Raw genomic sequence first — 16,988 nt, forward strand, 5'->3', positions numbered from 1 at the left:
TGGTAAAATTAATAGACAAAAATAGAAGTCAGGAGATTGATGAAAAGTATAACAATCCACCCAAAACACTCCACACTTATGTGACTCCTTTCCTACATTACACCCTAGTGCCCTGAATGTATACTTATCCTATGTATTTACCTTTTCGTACATTGTGTCAAAGTGCCTGTGCTTGACCTTTAAGTTACAGAATACGGCAAATGACTGCTGTGAAAAGGAGGCATGATTTAACTTTCTCTGACTATTCTGCACACAATGGCCCTCTACATTCCTGAAGAAGCCCTGATCAGAATCTCCTGTCAAAAACACAGAGCTCTTCCTTAACGTAGGAGCAACATGTGGCAATCTAATTGCCATTCCTTGGAAATGTGTCCCAATGTTTCTGATTAAAGGGCTACAAAGCTGAGGAATGCACTACTAAAGTAAATGATTGAATCAGAGGTTGTGTTAGCATTTAAAAATATGTTAGGCAAGCAATTTAAGGAAATTGGAATAATGTGACATGGAAAGGGGGCAGGGGCATAGGATTAGGACAATTCCTCATGTAAAGGATAGACACTTTATATTCAATGAGCGCTATTTGGCACGGGAGATGTCACACAGTTGTCCCTGATAACACAAAAGCTGACATAAAAACATGAAACAAAACTGTGTTTGCGAGATCATGAAATGAACAAAAAAAAACAAATTTCCGGAGAAACTCAGCAGCTGTGGCAGCATCTGTGGGAAGAAGGGAGAGTTAGTGTTTCAAATCCAAATTACTCTTCATCCCAACCAAAGCATTCCCTCAAGAATTTCCATTGTTTAAGAAGATAGCACACCACCACCTTCTGAAGGGCATTTAATAATGGGCAATAAATGCTGCCCTTGTCAGGTGGACATTTCTGAGGCCTCTTTGCATAAAGTGGCATCATTATAACACATGCAGAATGGAGGTAGAAAAATTGGGGAAATGGAATGGAGTTGTTAAAGGAAGCAGGGTGTGAGGATGTACAGTCCAGGTAACTGTGGAAGTTGGTGGGTTTGTAATAGCCTAGCCTCAGAAATGGAAACAGAGATGTTGACTAAGGGGAAGGAGGAGTCAGAAATGAGCCAGGTGAAAAAGTGTGGTAAGCATAGAAATTGGTAGAGAAATTTATTTTTTTCTAATTCCATATGAGAAGGAAGCTGCACCAATGATGTCAATGAGAGTGATGAGGATGGACCCAAGTAGGATTGGAACAAGGAATGTTCCACATACCCCACAACGAGACAGGCATAACTCGTGCTGAAATAGATATCCCTAACCACATCTTTGATCTGAAGAAAGTGTAATCAGTTAAAGGAGTAGCTCAAAGTGTGGACAATCTTGGTCAGGTGGAGCAGTGTCATGGTTGATGGGGATGCTTTAGATCTTCTTTCAAGGAAGGATTGGACATCCCTGAGACCTTCCTAATGGGTCATGGGTGTGTAGAGGGTTTGCACATCCATGGTGAAGGGGGGCAGCTTATGCTGCAAAGTGGAAATACTCAAACCACTATAACATGGCAGAAGGATCATGGCTGTAAATGGGACCAGACAAGGGGACAAAAGATGATGTCAAAGTAGGAATAAATAAATTCTGTGGGGCAGGAACCTACAGAAACAATGGACCTCTACAGAGTTTGGAATGCTGTTGGGAGGAGGTGGAAATCCTAGATGAGATGAGGTTAGTGACAGTCATGGACAGTGAAAGCTTACGGGCCTACAACTTGCCAATTACTGGAATCTCAAATCAAACAACGTTTTTACTTCCTCTTAGAAGACAGAGAGAACACACTGCTTTCCAACTTGAGCAACAGGGCTTTTTATTAAAGTAATAGGTTCATAAAAAAGAAAACTTGCTCAAAGTTGCAGATCAGCAGCTATCCAGTGGAACTTCAGCTTAAACAGATACATCTTAAACAATATACTTTCAAATTAAGTGTTGAGCAGCATTTAAACAAGAGATCCACATTGTGGGTGATGGTAGTGAGGTCAGCCAGGTCAACCTCATAGATTATTAGTTCCCTGATTGGGGCAGCTAATCTGATTCAATCAGGGAGCCCTATCTGACAGATAAGAACAAGACTGTCAGACATCCTATTCATTCTGAGGAAGCTGGATCAGTGTCAAGGGTTCACCATGTGTAAATAAAAGGTAACCTGGTGACAGGATACTGGCCTCTGTGGGGTTATTTCACACACCATTACTGCACCACTCTTTATTCAACAAAGAAACCCTTCTTCAGCTTGGGAAGGCAAGCACATGACCTGTGCATCAGTGTAACAGGCAGAGGTAGTGAATCCTACTGGAGAAGGAAAAGAATAATGAACAATTCTGAAAATGTAATTTAAGTTAAATTCATGAGTGCAGTCGGCAGCATCTTTTGACAAACAATCCACTGCTCAGAGTAGCTTGTAAATTTAATTTATTTAATAATGCTCTTCTTACAGTAAGTTCATCGGCCAATCTATCGCTTCCGTTGTTCCAAACTTTCTACACCCTGGAGTTTCCCCAAAACAGATCAATAATGACAACTGAAAGAGAATTCCAGGGAATCAGTAACAATTAATTGACAGTCTTGCACTGTCAGGTCTAATGTTATCCACTCATTCCTTTCATTCTCTTTTTAAAAATGTGCTGCACAACTAGGAACCTTTGAGGTAAGTCGTGATATCCCCACTTAAAATAAAACATGGAAAAAGTTTCTATTTAAATTGATGATTCTGAATATCAGGAATGTCACCTTAAAATAACATTAGAAATATACAAAGCTAGACAGATAAATGCACAGATAGTGGGGATCAGAGCCATGTCGACCAAGGAACAGTTTCAATGCCAAGGTCTTTGTTGATTTGGCTGTTGCAAAACTACAATTGCTTCATTATCTCCTGCATGTAAGGCAGGGAAAAATGCTAAAAGAAAATCAGCTAGTATTCCCACTGCCACTTGTTATCCTGTGCCTGCTGCTGGAAAGTGTCTGCTTGAGAACATGGAGCAAGAACAGGCGTGGGATTGGCTGGATGTCCTGCCACAATTTAAAAGGCTGTCACCACTCAAAGATGAATCTTTTGCACGAAGAACAGCAAGCTATATGCAATAAGAACAAAACCCTGTTTCATTTGACATCTTCGAAATAAGCACAAAATAAGCATATTGAAAATTTATTTTTAAAAATCACCAGTGGCTAAAACAGGCATTACAAGTTGTTTAATACTCTCCATTGCAAAAATAGTCCAAATATACAAAGAAATAGTTGGAGAAAAAGCCGCAGCAAAGCAGCAAATTTCAGAATATTTATTTCGGTAATTAACTGCTGGGACTTTATTTTGTCCATAGATTTCAGATGGGGAGGTGTATTGGGTTTAACTGTAGAAAACGTCCAACTGCTCAGTTTCTTTTATGGTCACTGTCTCTGTAATTGTATCTTCCCTTGTTAAGGTTGACTTTGTCATGTTCAAATCTCCACTCTTTATGCTTCATGCTGTCACAATGTGAATCCCGCTCTTCTCTCTTACTGCGATTGTATTTCTTGTACTTATCACGATCATCATTCTTACTGTCAATCCTGTCTTCTTTTCGCATTTTCTCTTGTCCACTGTGCCTTTCCTCATCATATCTCAACTCTCTCCCATCACCATGTGTGTGTCTTATGTCTCTCTCTGACCTTTCATTGCCAGATCCTCTACCATTTTGATCATCGTTTCGCTTTTCTTCTCTCTCGGAGTTTCTAGGTCGGCTCCTTTCTCGGTGTTTCTCTCTGGTTCTCATTTCATCAGCTCCATCTGTGTGTTTCCTTGCATCTCCTTTTCCTCTTTCTTCATTCCTGCGGTCCACACTGCCATCCCAATGAATGTCATGGTTCATTTTGGCATATTTCTCATACTCCACATCCTCTCTTTCTCTCTTGATTCTTACAGGGGGTGGAGGTGATTGGTTTCGGCCAGAGCTCTTGATGAACTGTTTGGAGGCAGCTTCTTTCTTTACCTTGACTTTTTTCTCCTTTTTTTCCTTTTTCTTTTTCTTTTTCTTTTCTGGAGAATAAATAACATTTTGTGAATTGAGGCTCACCAAAAGGGATAATCTAAATTTCAAGGGATCGACTTACTCCGTTCTAAGCACCTCTCTAAATTAGTATGAAGGACTCTCAGATAGGGGATAACACATAGAAAATGTACAATGTGTGCCAACCTCAGCAGTCCACCAAACATATGCATTTCATTTCTCACGCTGATCATTTTTTAAACCTTTCTGGCCGAGGTTGCTAGTTTACGCTGAATTAGCATTCTTTTGTGCAGTGCTCCATTTGGCTTGGATTTTGACTGGGACTGGCCAAATATATTTGATGCAGGTCTCTTAGTGTGTGCTACCACAGGATTTTCATCCCATGTTTAGACTGGATTTTGACGCAATCTAGTGGTGAAAAGTTGAGCTACTAATTCGTTGCATCACCTAATTCCAAAATCAATCCAATCTCTAAGTGTTATAACTCTACTGACATTCTTCAAATTTCAGACAGCAGTTACAACAATTCCACATAATAAAACCGGTACACCAGTGACAGTGTTTCTGTAAATTAGTAATCCAAACATCTATCATCTAATATGCTCAAACCCAAAATTCTGACAAGATCCCAACCCCTGAGCTGACCCATACCTTTCTTCAGTTTCTTAGCTGGCACTGAGCTAACATCCTCTTCAGAGGACTCTGAGGAATCTGGTGCTGATGGAGGTGCTTTAGGTGCACAGCCTTCATCTCTCAGTTTTTTAGTCACAGAATCAACATCATCTCCATCATTTGGAGGACGGTAATTGGCTACATGGTCAACACGGATGGTCCTTCCCTTAATCTAAATGCAGGAGATAGACACAAGTTACACAAACAAAGTAGTCCATATAGTAGAGAGTTCTCTTCTTGATTACTTACCTACCACATTCCCAAAATCTTTCAAGTGCCTATGGCTTTTTGTTTACTTAAGTACTGGAAAAAAGTTGTTTCCATTTATTCTAGCCCATTCTTTCACAACTAAGAATGGTCATTCCACATGGTTGGCTGAACTAGAACATCACCCCTTGTGTACTTAGAATACCAGCAGATTTGAACATAGAAAAAAATACTCTTATTCATACTAACACAATCATGTGATGGATTATAAAAGTTGAAATAGTAATAAAACAGCAAGAACTTTATTAAATTCTTTAACCCCCACATAATAGTGGGATATAGCAAAAAGATATTCTTTCAATCCAAGTTTACAAAACTTCACTGAAATACACAGCCACAGTATGTGACATGAATCACAGGAAAGTTCAAGATGTTGAAGACACCATGCAAAAATGTTATATAACACATGACATCAGCTTTAATCATATTTCAATGTAACAATCTGAAAGAAAAATTCTACACAATAGCCTTGCAATGAATCTCCATTCCAACAGAAAGAGATTAAAGAGCATGGTAGATGCAGTAGATGGAGTTACATGAAAAAGGAAGTTCAAAGAAATGTGCTCATAATAGTATCAACAAAATAGAACATGGTGTCTGATGAAGGAGAATGCTGAAGGCAGAAAAATAGAGGTATATTGCTTACTGCATCCCAAACCTTTTGTGTATCTGGTCTCAAAGTATGGTGATTTCTAGGTTGCCATACTAGAATGTTTACATATAAATTGAAGTTGATTATTTAAACAGTAACAGAAGAAATGAACAGTTGTTACCTCCTTAATTACAAAGGATAGGAAACTCTTAATATGTTTAAAAACTAATAAAAACAACTTTCTCCTTGTATTAATGCTGACATGTGACACTTTTATTAAAATAGATGTCAATGTATTGGTGAACTGATTTCAATTTCATTTTAAAAAGTCTTGTAATGAGACTGCAAAATCGATAGATTATAACTATAAACAAGTATTGTCCCATGGTGGCATTGCCAATCCATTTCAAAACACACTATATGTACAAACCAAAAAAACAGTAATTCAGAAGCCTCAAATTCTAGTGGATATTTGAATCCAGATTCTTTATGCATTCAATCAACAAAAAGGTGCCAAGTTTGATCCACTTGATCGTAACACCATGAGTTAGCTGATTGGAGTGGCAACAGAGGAGCTATAATTGGTCTCAGCCAGGGCTCACTCAGGTATCCAGATGTCAGCCATTGGAAGGACTTGTGTATGAAGATAAAGGTCAACCTCTATTTTACGTACCAAGGATCACAGATACAATGGCCACTTGGAAAAAGCTTCTTGAACGTGCCACTGACCTCTGAACAAGCCAGACTGAGTCAATTGCCTCTAGAATTATGAGGAAAATTCATCTAAAAGTGGGGAGGTGAAGGGAAGAATTTATCAAGTAGAACTACATGATCAGTTGCAGGAACTAGGAGGAACGGGGCATTTGGTGGCACCTTACACATTCTTACTTTCTTTTATATAGTGTTACAAGAAAAGCAGACATATATTCACTAAATTAGGCAAAGCACTAACGTATTGTGATATATGCAAAAGCTCATTTGGATTTTATGTATTTCTAAATGTAATTATTTTATAATTAACATTCTGCTCACAAGGTGGTCTTCATTTTATAAATGGATACTTTAATCCGTTGTACTTTGGTCTTGTTATTTACTTCAATTTACAGGCCAACTTACCAACAGTCAAAAAAGTAAACATATCATCAGCTTTTGCAAATGGGTCATCTGGAAGAGGTGAGACAACTCCTATTGTTCATCTTTCTATGATTCCATTGTCTACTTTCATACCCACCTTGATTCCATTAAAGTTGTCCACAGCCAAAATGGTGCTTCTCTGATCCTCATAGCAGATAAAGCAGAAGCCTTTTGATTTTCCAGTCTTCTTATCTCGAACTAAATTGATGTTAACAATCTCGCCATACCTATCAAATTAATGTTAATAGTTTACTGAGTTTAAGCCATCTTTCTTATGGTAGTTTTATCAGAGGTTGCTACTAACCAGATCTTCCACTGCAATCTCATCTGTAAATATTTCTTCTCCTGTTTAGTAAAACAGCAGCTCAGCTTTCTCACAAGGAATCAGCCTCTTTTACCTTTTCTCCCCATTAATCTCCAGTCTTGAATATCTCTGGTCACTTGATAAAGCCCTAGGAGACTGTCTGCTTTATTAACTGCTGTTTCTGTCCTGTTACCGTTACTGACTCACGCATATTCCATCCAGGTCTTTCTGCTCTTCCACACCCTTAAAAGTAGAAAACTTTAGTTTGTACTGTTCTACATGTTCTTTCCAACAAAATGCATCACCTCTCATATCTTCACCTTTCCAGCCATCCCAAAAAATTGTCAATGCTGCTGTGAAGTTCTACATTGTCCTCTTCATAGTTTACAATGTTTCCGAGTTTAGTAGCATCTGCAAATATTAAAATTGTCCCCCCTTTCCAAGATCTAGATCATTCATACATAATTGAGTAAAGCAGGATCCTAGAATTGACCTCAGTGGAACATTATTACAAATCTTCCTCCAGCATGAAAAACATCTATTGACCATTACTCTCAGCTTCCTGTCATTCATCCAATTTTGCATCAATGTTGCTACTGCCCCTTTTATTCTATGAGATTGAGCATTTCTAACAAATCTATTGCATGGCACATCAGTGACCAGGCTTGAAACATACAGCTTGCTTTCCTCCCACAGATGCTGCCAGACCTGCTATATTTCTCCAGCAATTTCTTTTTGTGGTTCAGATCTCCAGCAGTTCTTTGTTCTTCATCAATAACATTACTTTTATCAACTTTCTCTGTTACCTCTTCAAAGATCTCCAGCAAGTTAGTTAAAAATGATTTTTCATGAAGAAATATTGATTCTCCCTAAGTAACCCAAATTTGTCCATGTAGCTATTAATTCCTTCCCAAATTAGTGTTTCTACAAGTTTCTCCTCCATCGAAGCAAAACATAATGATATGAACAGTATCCGAACCATCTCCTCCAAGGGTAGCTCACTGTTCAGCTACAGGTTCCCCAGGCAATCTTAGACTTCATCACCCAACTCTGTTCTTGCTTCGCCGAAGGTTCTGCCCAATAATAATTTTTACTCTGATGGTCCATTGTCCTTTTCCACTGTCATTCTAAACCTTATGATACATTGAGTACTATCCATTAAATGATCCCTCACTGACCCCTGATCTACTGGGAGTACCTTGTTCCCAAGAACCGGGTCCAATATTGCTTCCTTTTGTGTTGGAATTAACAATTATTGCTGTAGAAAATTCCCTTGTACACAATGTAAAAACACTTTTCCCTCTTTGCACTCCCACTATCCGAGTCCATGTATAGGTAATTAAGGTTCCCCATTCTAACCATTCTACAATGCTTGCACCTCATTGTAATTTTCTTGTAAATTTGTTCCTCTACATGTTTTCCATAAGTTGGTGGCCTGTAGTTTATATTAAGCAATGCACCCTTCTTGTTCCTTAGCTCTAACCAACTGATTCTGTATTTGACCCGTCCATGACATCTATCTCTCCAATACAGCAATGCTCTCCTTAACCAAGATCACCAACCTTTACTTAGTTTCCTATGTCCTGCCCTTCCTTCAACAGGGTCTGCATAATTGCCACAACATAATTCCAAATTGGTGAGGTACGGGCATAGGTTGCCAACCTTATTTACTAAACTCTCATGTATATGCCGTGTAGTGCTGATTCAGAATATTTTAATTTCTCCCTTACTCAGGCTCCACCTATTAACTTAGTACTCTCTATGCTCATGATGTGGAGGTGTCAGTGTTGGACTGGAGTGGATAAAGTCACATGACATCAGGTTATAGTCCAACAGGTTTATTTGAAATAACAAGCTTTCAGAGTGCTTTACCTTATGAAAGAGCACTGCTCCGAAAGCTTGTGAGCTCAAATAAACCTCAAATACAACCTAGTTTTGTGTGTCTTCTCACACTATTCTAAATGTTCTCAGTTTCTCTCAGTATTTGGTGAACTCTGGTGTTACCCCCTAATGTACTCGCCTGGATTCCAAGGTCCTGCAGGTCACAACATTGCGCTCAAACTGCATGATGATGCTAAAGCTGTAACATTATGCCACCTACTGGCACAAAGCCATACTTTTAACCAGCCTGAAATAATAAACTAAAATCAAGCATGTGTTCATGAAAATGCTTTTGAGAAATGAAAAAAGGCTTGCAAATATAAATGGCCTTTCGTGGTCCAAATACTTTAAAGCTAATGAAATACTTTTGAAGTATAAAGTGATGTTGGAAATGTAGCAGACCATTTGCCTCCAGTAAGCTCTTATAATAGACTGTCAAGGTTTCAGGTTCAATTTCCAGTGGTGTGCACTGCTAGTTGGCCTCAGCTAATACAACTGGTCTCCACACTACTGTGTCTGAGAGAGAGAAGCGGAGCGTTTCAGAAAACACCTCTGGGACACCCGGACCAACCAACCCAACCACCCTGTGGCTCAACACTTCAACTCCCCCTCCCACTCCACCAAGGATATGCAGGTCTTTGGACTCCGCCATCGCCAGACCACAACAACACGACGGTTGGAGGAAGAGCGCCTCATCTTCCCCCTAGGAACCCTCCAACCACAAGGGATGAACTCAGATTTCACCAGTTTCCTCATTTCCCCTACCCCCACCTTGTCTCAGTCAAATCCATCGAATTCAGCACCGCCTTCCTAACCTGCAATCTTCTTCCCGACCTCTCCGCCCCCACTCCCGTCTGACCTATCACCCTCACCTTGACCTCTTTCCACCTATCACATTTCCGACGCCCCTCCCCCAAGTCCCTCCTCCCTACCTTTTATCTTAGCCTGCTGGACAAACTTTCCTCATTCCTGAAGAAGGGCTTATGCCCGAAACGTCGATTCTCCTGTTCCCTGGATGCTGCCTCACCTGCTGCGCTTTTCCAGCAACACATTTTCAGCTCTGATCTCCAGCATCTGCAGACCTCACTTTCTCCTCTGAGAGAGAGAAACTGGTTAAGAGTTTCTACTCCCCATGAGCCAACAGATTCTGCTGTGAATGTATGGGGTAAATATTAAAAATGACTTGGTTGAATTTAGAGGTGCTGCACCCATGGTTTAATAGCCTGGTCACTGAGTTGAGGAACCCAAGTGGAGCCATACTTGAGAAGCTCCAATCAGCATAGTATCTAACATCAGCGAAATTGGCAAGGAAACATAAAACTTACTGTGAAAACACACAGATAATGTCTCCTTCAGTTAATTCATAGGGCAAGCCACCTAGGAAAAAGAAAACAGAGCATACTTACATGGAAAATCATACTCTTACATTTAATGCTGGCACTACCATAACCAAGAATTTTATATATTCAGTACTGTACACAGTTTAATAAGTACAAGATCTCAGGTTGTTAGTCACACACATTTTCCAATAGAAATTTATATTATTTAACCAATTGATTACATAGTCCAGGCTGTTAATACATGAAGATATTCAAAACATTTTGCTCATGTATATGACTCTAGATCTAACTGGCAGATGTTTTCCACCTGTGACATTGAACAGAGAAGCCCACAGTGACTGGTTTTGTAGTGATTATGTTCAGCACTATAAGAAGCAGTATCCGTGAAGCATTTCTGAGGTTTGTACTCAGTGTTTAGAAGAATGGGGGGGAAATCTAATTGAAACTTTTAGAATACTGAGAGGCCTGGATAGAGTGGACATAGAGAATATGTTTCCATCAATGGGAGAGACTAGGACCCAATAGCACACTCTTACAGTAAAGGGGTGACCCTTTAGAACTGAGACAAAGGAATTTCTTCAGCCAGAGGTTGGTGAATCTGTGGAACACTGTGCTGCAGAAAGCTGTGGAGGCCAAGTCATTGAGTGTATTTGGGTTCTTGATTGGTATGGGGATCAGGAGTTACAGGGAGGATGCAGGAGAATGGGGTTGAGAAACATATCAACAACGATCGAATGGGGGAGCAAACTCTACCAGCTGAGTGGCTTAATTCTGCTCCTAAATCTTATGGTCTTATAGTTCCAATATACAAAATCTAACTTTATGATTATTTTTGATTTATTATTGGCATTTGAATCCTTACATCCATCTCCCAAATACATTAGTAGTTTTCACTCAAAGCAATAAACACTTCAGAATATTTTAAGCATTTTTGTAAAACGCACAATGTTCAGTACTTTCCCCTTCTCCAAGAATGCTTCACTCAGCCCAACTGAAGCAATACCCAGTAAGTGAGCTACAAAATGATAGTCATAGAGATGTACAGCACGGAAATAGACCCTTCGGTCCAACCCGTCCATGCCGACCAGATATCCCAACCCAATCTAGTCCCACCTGCCAGCACCCAGCCCATATCCCTCCGAACCCTTCCTATTCATATACCCATCCAAATGCCTTTTAAATGTTGCAATTGTACCAGCCTCCACCACTTCCTCTGATAGCTCATTCCACACATGTACCACTCTCTGTGTGAAAACATTGCCCCTTAGGTCTCTTTTATATCTTTCCCCTCTCACCCTAAACCTATGTCCTCTAGTTCTGGACTCCCCCCACCCCAGGGAATGAAGGGCTTTTGCCCGAAATATCGATTCTCCTACTCCTCAGATGCTGCCTGAACTGCTGTGCTTTTCCAGCACCACACGCTCGACTCTAATCTCCAGCATCTGCAGTCCTCCCTTTCACCTACAAAATGTGGGTCATGGCATGGATTTCAAGAATTAACTCTTAACAAGAATGAGCTCTATCAGTGCTGTTTCATAATGTTACCAAACCCTCTTTGCACTTTATTGTACTTGAGGCTGTGAACCTCACCAAAGCCCTAATGCCTACGAAAAGGAGTGCTGTTCTGCATTAGGAATGGTTAAGATCCCATTACCACTTACACTCCTATGGCAGCTCACAAATTATCTTTTGTTTTCTCCTCCTACCTGCCTCTATTTTAATGATTATTGCAAATTATTGATTAAGAGATAGTATTACAAAGATGCCAGTGAGCAGCCAAGAGGCAAGGAACATGGAATTTTACAAGGAAGGAGTGGGCTAGCTGGCACAGCAGGTAGTAGGGAAATAGGGGCAGGCCAGTATTCATAAATCCTCACCTTGCCTGCTCCTTTTTTTATAATATTGATATTAGATTTAAAATTTCTATTCAAGGCTACTTTGATTTGCATTTGATCCTTAAAAAGGGAATTAAGGAATATGGGAATCAAGCAGGAAAGTGAAGCTGAGATAAAAAAGTCTGCCTTGATCTAAGTGAATGGGAGGAGTAGATTTGAGGGGTGAAATGGCATTACCCACTCTTATTTCTTATGTTCTTCTGCACACCAGAGTTGGATTCAGCAAGATTCAGTAAGGAGTGAAATATATAGACTACCATGGGGTTAATAATACTCACACTTTTAAACGTGATGACAAAAGCCATATACAAGTGCAGGATCAGAACAAAGCAACTGTTAGCGAAGTAAATATTTAAATCCAGTTTTGATTTTCAATCTTTAAACCATCTTCTAATTGCTAAGCATCTAAATTGTTAAACTGAGAACACTTTTTGACATCAGTGAACAGCAGTAAAAACTCTCCTTTCACAGAAGTTGCACTGTCAGCAGTAATTCTTTACAAGGAGACACCATCCATTCAATTATCTTAAAGGAGTTCTTTGTAGTCTCGGAGAAATCAACCCATGACCCAGCTAATTCCATTAGATTCAACAAGAGTTGAAGAACTTTCATTATCTAGGACTAGAATGGAAGGATTCCAACTTTGGGGCAGAACTGATTGACAGGTAAATTTGTGAAGGCCTTTGACTGTCTGGTATTAGAAAGGCTGTATGTGCCTTGGCTCTTTTTATTATTAGAATTGGTCAAGGAAGTAGGTTGTTTTCAGCAGAGAAAGAAGTTTGGTTGGAGAAGTCAAAAAGAATCTTGTTTATTTCAGAGACATTTAGAGCTTGTCATGACAAATTAATCCAGCAGAAAATGTTTTAGAATTATGAGAAATATTATATAAGTTTATAAAAAAATGGATGGGATAGTTAGAAAAAATTCAGGAGAAATGAAAGAGGTACAGAAGTAGTAAGCAATAAATGCTTTTAATATCGCAAAGTGAAACAGATAGGACCAGATTACTGCAGAAGTGAATTAAAGTTTATAATGGTACAACCATTTCTGTAACCAAAATAACTTTAGCCATTTTATTAATAACAAATATTTTAATAGAGAACATATAATTACCATTTTTAAGGAACTACAATCCCCCCAAGGCTTTAAAGTTAAGCTAATTGCTAAATTATATTTATCCAGGTCTGAATGAATTGTATTCTAGGCTGTTAATGGAACTGGGGAGGAAGTGGTGGATGCTCTGACGATCATATCCTAAATTTCTCATGATGCAGGCGAGGTACTGCAAGATTGGAGGTCTGCAAACATATTGCTATTGTTCAAAAAAGATGCAATGGATAAGCCAAATCATTATAGGCTGGTCAAATTGATCTCTGTGGTGGATAGCTTACTTGAATCAATATTGAAAAAAACAGAATTAGCTGTTACATGGAAAGGCATGGATTGATTAGGGATAGCCATTATTGCCTTACTAATGTAATTGAATTTTTGAAGAGGTAACAAGGAAGATTGATGGGGGCAGTGCAGTGCTTTGTAAGGCATTCAACAAAGTCTTGCATGGTACTACTAAGAAAAAATAAAGCCCTCGCAATGTAGCAGAATGTGATAGGTTCGATCCAAAATTGGCTCAGTGACATGAAACAAAGGGTAATAGTCGACGGATGGTTTTGCGAATGGAAAGCTGTTTCCAATGGTGTTCCATAGAGCTGAGCTTTCGGTCTCTTGCTGTTTGTGGTATATATTAATAATTTAGACTTGAAATATAGGAAGCATCATTGGGAAATTTGCAGATGACTGAAAAATTGGCCATGTAGTTGACAGTGAAGAGGCTGGCTGTTGACTGCAGGAAGGTATTAATGGTTTGACTGATGGGGCACAAAGTAGTGAGTGGAATTTAATTCGAGGAGTGGGGGGTAATTCATTTGGAGACGCCAAACAAATGAAGGAAATAAACAATAAATGAGGGGCCTTGAAATGCATGTCCACAGATTCCTGAAGGTGAAATGACAAGTGGATAAATTGGTAAAGTAAGCAAATGGGTGCTTTCCTTTACTGGCACTGAATACAAGAGCAGGGATGTATTGATGGAAATATATAGTAGAATGGTTTGGCCACAGCTGAAGTTGTTTATTTGGTCTGGTCATATTACAGGAAGTAAACACTTTCTCTAAAGATAACACAGAGGAAATTTGGAGCAGCACAGTGGCTTAGTGGGTAGCACTGCTGCCTCACAGCGCCAGGGACCTGGGTTGAATTCGACGCTTGGGTGACTGTCTGCGTGGAGGTTCATGAGTGAAATCAGGAGTGCGGCCTTACATGAAGAGTGTGCTCAAATGTGCCTGAAACGGAGTTACATATTCAGAATCGTATTGCACAGGGAAAGATAACAAGTAACCCCCATCACACAGAAACTCTATTACTATTAATCTCCTTATATAGGAAATCTGCTTCAGTCCTGCCCACTCAGCTTTGGAATTTAAAACAAAATTGGTACACCTGAAGTTCACCGGTATCAAATAAAAGAAATCCAATCACATTTAGATTTTAAATGAGCAATCCTATGGGACACAAGGTTACAAGAGCCTCTAAAACAAAGACAATTGGAACCTGGAAAAGGTTTCACTTACCCAGAAAGATCCATGCACTGTCCTTGTACTCTGAATGCCAGGACACTTTATCTTGAACTCCCAACTCCGCCTCCCTTGCATTTAGCTCATTGATGAGCTTCACTTTTGTGAGTGGACTAAATGCAGGGGTAGAAAAACAGAACAACTTGATTATAAGGTGTACCAAGATTATTGTGCTTGAATAAAACAAAAATTTACCATGTCCAAGTGCTCTTCTTTCAAAAATTAGTTTGTGGGATGTGGGTTTTGCTGGCTAGGTTAGTATTATTACCTGTCCCTAGCTACCCTGAAGAACGTAGTTGTGAGCAGTTTTCTCGAACCACAGCAGTCCATGGGCTGCAGCTAGATCCAGAATGCGGTTAGGAAGGGAGTTCCAGGATTTTGACCCAGTGATAGAACAGTGACATGTTTCCAAGTCAGGATGGCAAGTGGCTTGGAGGGGAACTTGCAATGGTGTTCCCATGTATCTGTTGCTCTTGTCCTTCCAGTTGGAAGTATCGTGAGTTTAAAGGTGCTGTCTAACGATCTTTGGAGAATTTCTGCAGTGGATCTTAGATAGTATACATTGCTGCTACTGAACCATAGTGAAGAGAGTGCTTGTGGATGTGGTGCCAATCTAGTGGCCTGCTTTGTCCTGGATGGTGTCAAGCTTCTTGAGTGTTGTTGGAACTGCTCTCATTCAGACAAGTGTGGAATATTCCATCGCACTCCTGTCTTGCGCCTTGTAGATGGTGCACAGACTGCGGGGAGTTGAGAGGTGAGCTACTTGCCAAGGTATCCCTAGCCTCTGACCTGCTCTTGCAGCCTCAATATTTATGTGGGAAGTCCAATTCAATACCAATGGTGACCCCCAAGACGTTGTTAATGGTGGATGGTATCACCATTGAATATCAAGGGGTAGTCGTCCCTTATTGGAAATGGTTGTTGCCTTGGTATTGGTGTTTGCAAATGTTACTTGATGGAACATCTCCAATGATAGAAGCTTTTATCATACCAATTGAATCAAAGGACATGATAGATCATTTTGGGCTAACTACTTGTATATTGATCACCAGACGACCTATTTCTAACTTTGGAAATCACTCTATTATCTCAGTTCCATCTCTTCAGACAAAGGACTTTTACAAATACATTAAGGACAAAAGGGTAACTAGGGAAAGAATAGGGTCTTCAAAGAACAGCAAGGTGGCCTTTGTGTGGAGCCGCAGAAAATGGGGGAGATACTAAACGAGTATTTTGCATCAGTATTTACTGTGGAAAAGGACATGCAAGATATAGACTGTAGGGAAATAGATGGTGACATCTTGAAAAATTTCCATATTACAAAAGGAGGAAGTGCTAGATGTCTTGAAACGCAAAAAGGTGCATAAATCCCCAGGACCTGATCAGGTGTACCCTAGAACTCTGTGGGAAGCTACAGAAGTGATTGCTGGGCCTCTTGCGGAGATATTTGTATCATCACTAGTCACAGGTGAGGTGCCAGAAGACTGGAGGTTGGCTAACGTGGTGTCACTGTTTAAGAAGGGTGGTAAGGACAGGCCGGGGAACTATAGACCAGTGAGCCTGACGTTCGTGGTGGGCAAGTTGTTGGAGGGAATTCTGAGGGACAGGATTTGGAAAGGCAAGGACTGATTAGAAATAGTCAACATGGCTTTGTGCGTGAGAAATCATGTCTCACAAACTTGATTGAGTTTTTTGAAGAAGTAACAAAGAGGATTGATGAGTGCGGAGCGGTAGATATGATATATATGGACTTCAGTAAGGCATTCAACAAGGTTCCCCATGGGAGACTGATTAGCAAGGTTAGATCTCATGGAATACAGGGAGAACTAGCTATTTGGATACAGAACTGGCTCAAAGGTAGAAGATAGAGGATGGTGGTGGAGGGTTGTTTTTCAGACTGGAGGCCTGTGACCAGTGGAATGTCACAAGGATTGGTGCTGGGTCCTCTACTTTTTGTCATTTACATAAGTGATTTGGATGCTGGCATAAGAGGTACAGTTAGTAAGTTTGCAGATGACACCAAAATTGGAGGTGTAGTGGACAGCGAAGAGGGTTACCGCAGATTACAAAAGGATCGAGCCCAGATGGGCCAATGGGCTGAGAAATGGCAGATGGAGTTTACTTTTGATAAAGGCGAGATGCTTCATTTTGGGAAAGCAAATCTTAGCAGGACTTATATACTTAATGGTAAGGTCCTAGGGAGTGTTGCTGAACAAAGAGACCTTGGAGTGCAGGTTCATAGTTTCTTGAAAATAGAGTCACAGGTAA

General features: G+C 40.0%; 1 protein-coding gene across 1 annotated transcript in view; it reads right to left on the bottom strand.

Annotated features, from left to right (window-relative positions):
- Positions 1–3,148: 3,148 nt before the first annotated feature.
- The window catches only part of LOC122557546 (RNA-binding motif protein, X-linked 2-like), a 20,017-nt gene continuing 6,177 nt past the window's right edge, over positions 3,149–16,988 (bottom strand). The window contains exons 2-6 of the mRNA XM_043705293.1: positions 14,718–14,833; positions 10,181–10,232; positions 6,768–6,897; positions 4,657–4,849; positions 3,149–4,034 (exon numbers count right to left, since the gene is read on the bottom strand). Coding sequence (XP_043561228.1) covers positions 3,391–4,034; positions 4,657–4,849; positions 6,768–6,897; positions 10,181–10,232; positions 14,718–14,833 — 1,135 coding nt within the window. The 3' untranslated portion in view covers positions 3,149–3,390. The remainder of the gene's footprint in view (positions 4,035–4,656; positions 4,850–6,767; positions 6,898–10,180; positions 10,233–14,717; positions 14,834–16,988) is intronic.

This window comes from Chiloscyllium plagiosum, chromosome 15 (genome assembly GCF_004010195.1).
Source record: "Chiloscyllium plagiosum isolate BGI_BamShark_2017 chromosome 15, ASM401019v2, whole genome shotgun sequence".
NCBI classification, from domain to species: domain Eukaryota; kingdom Metazoa; phylum Chordata; class Chondrichthyes; order Orectolobiformes; family Hemiscylliidae; genus Chiloscyllium; species Chiloscyllium plagiosum.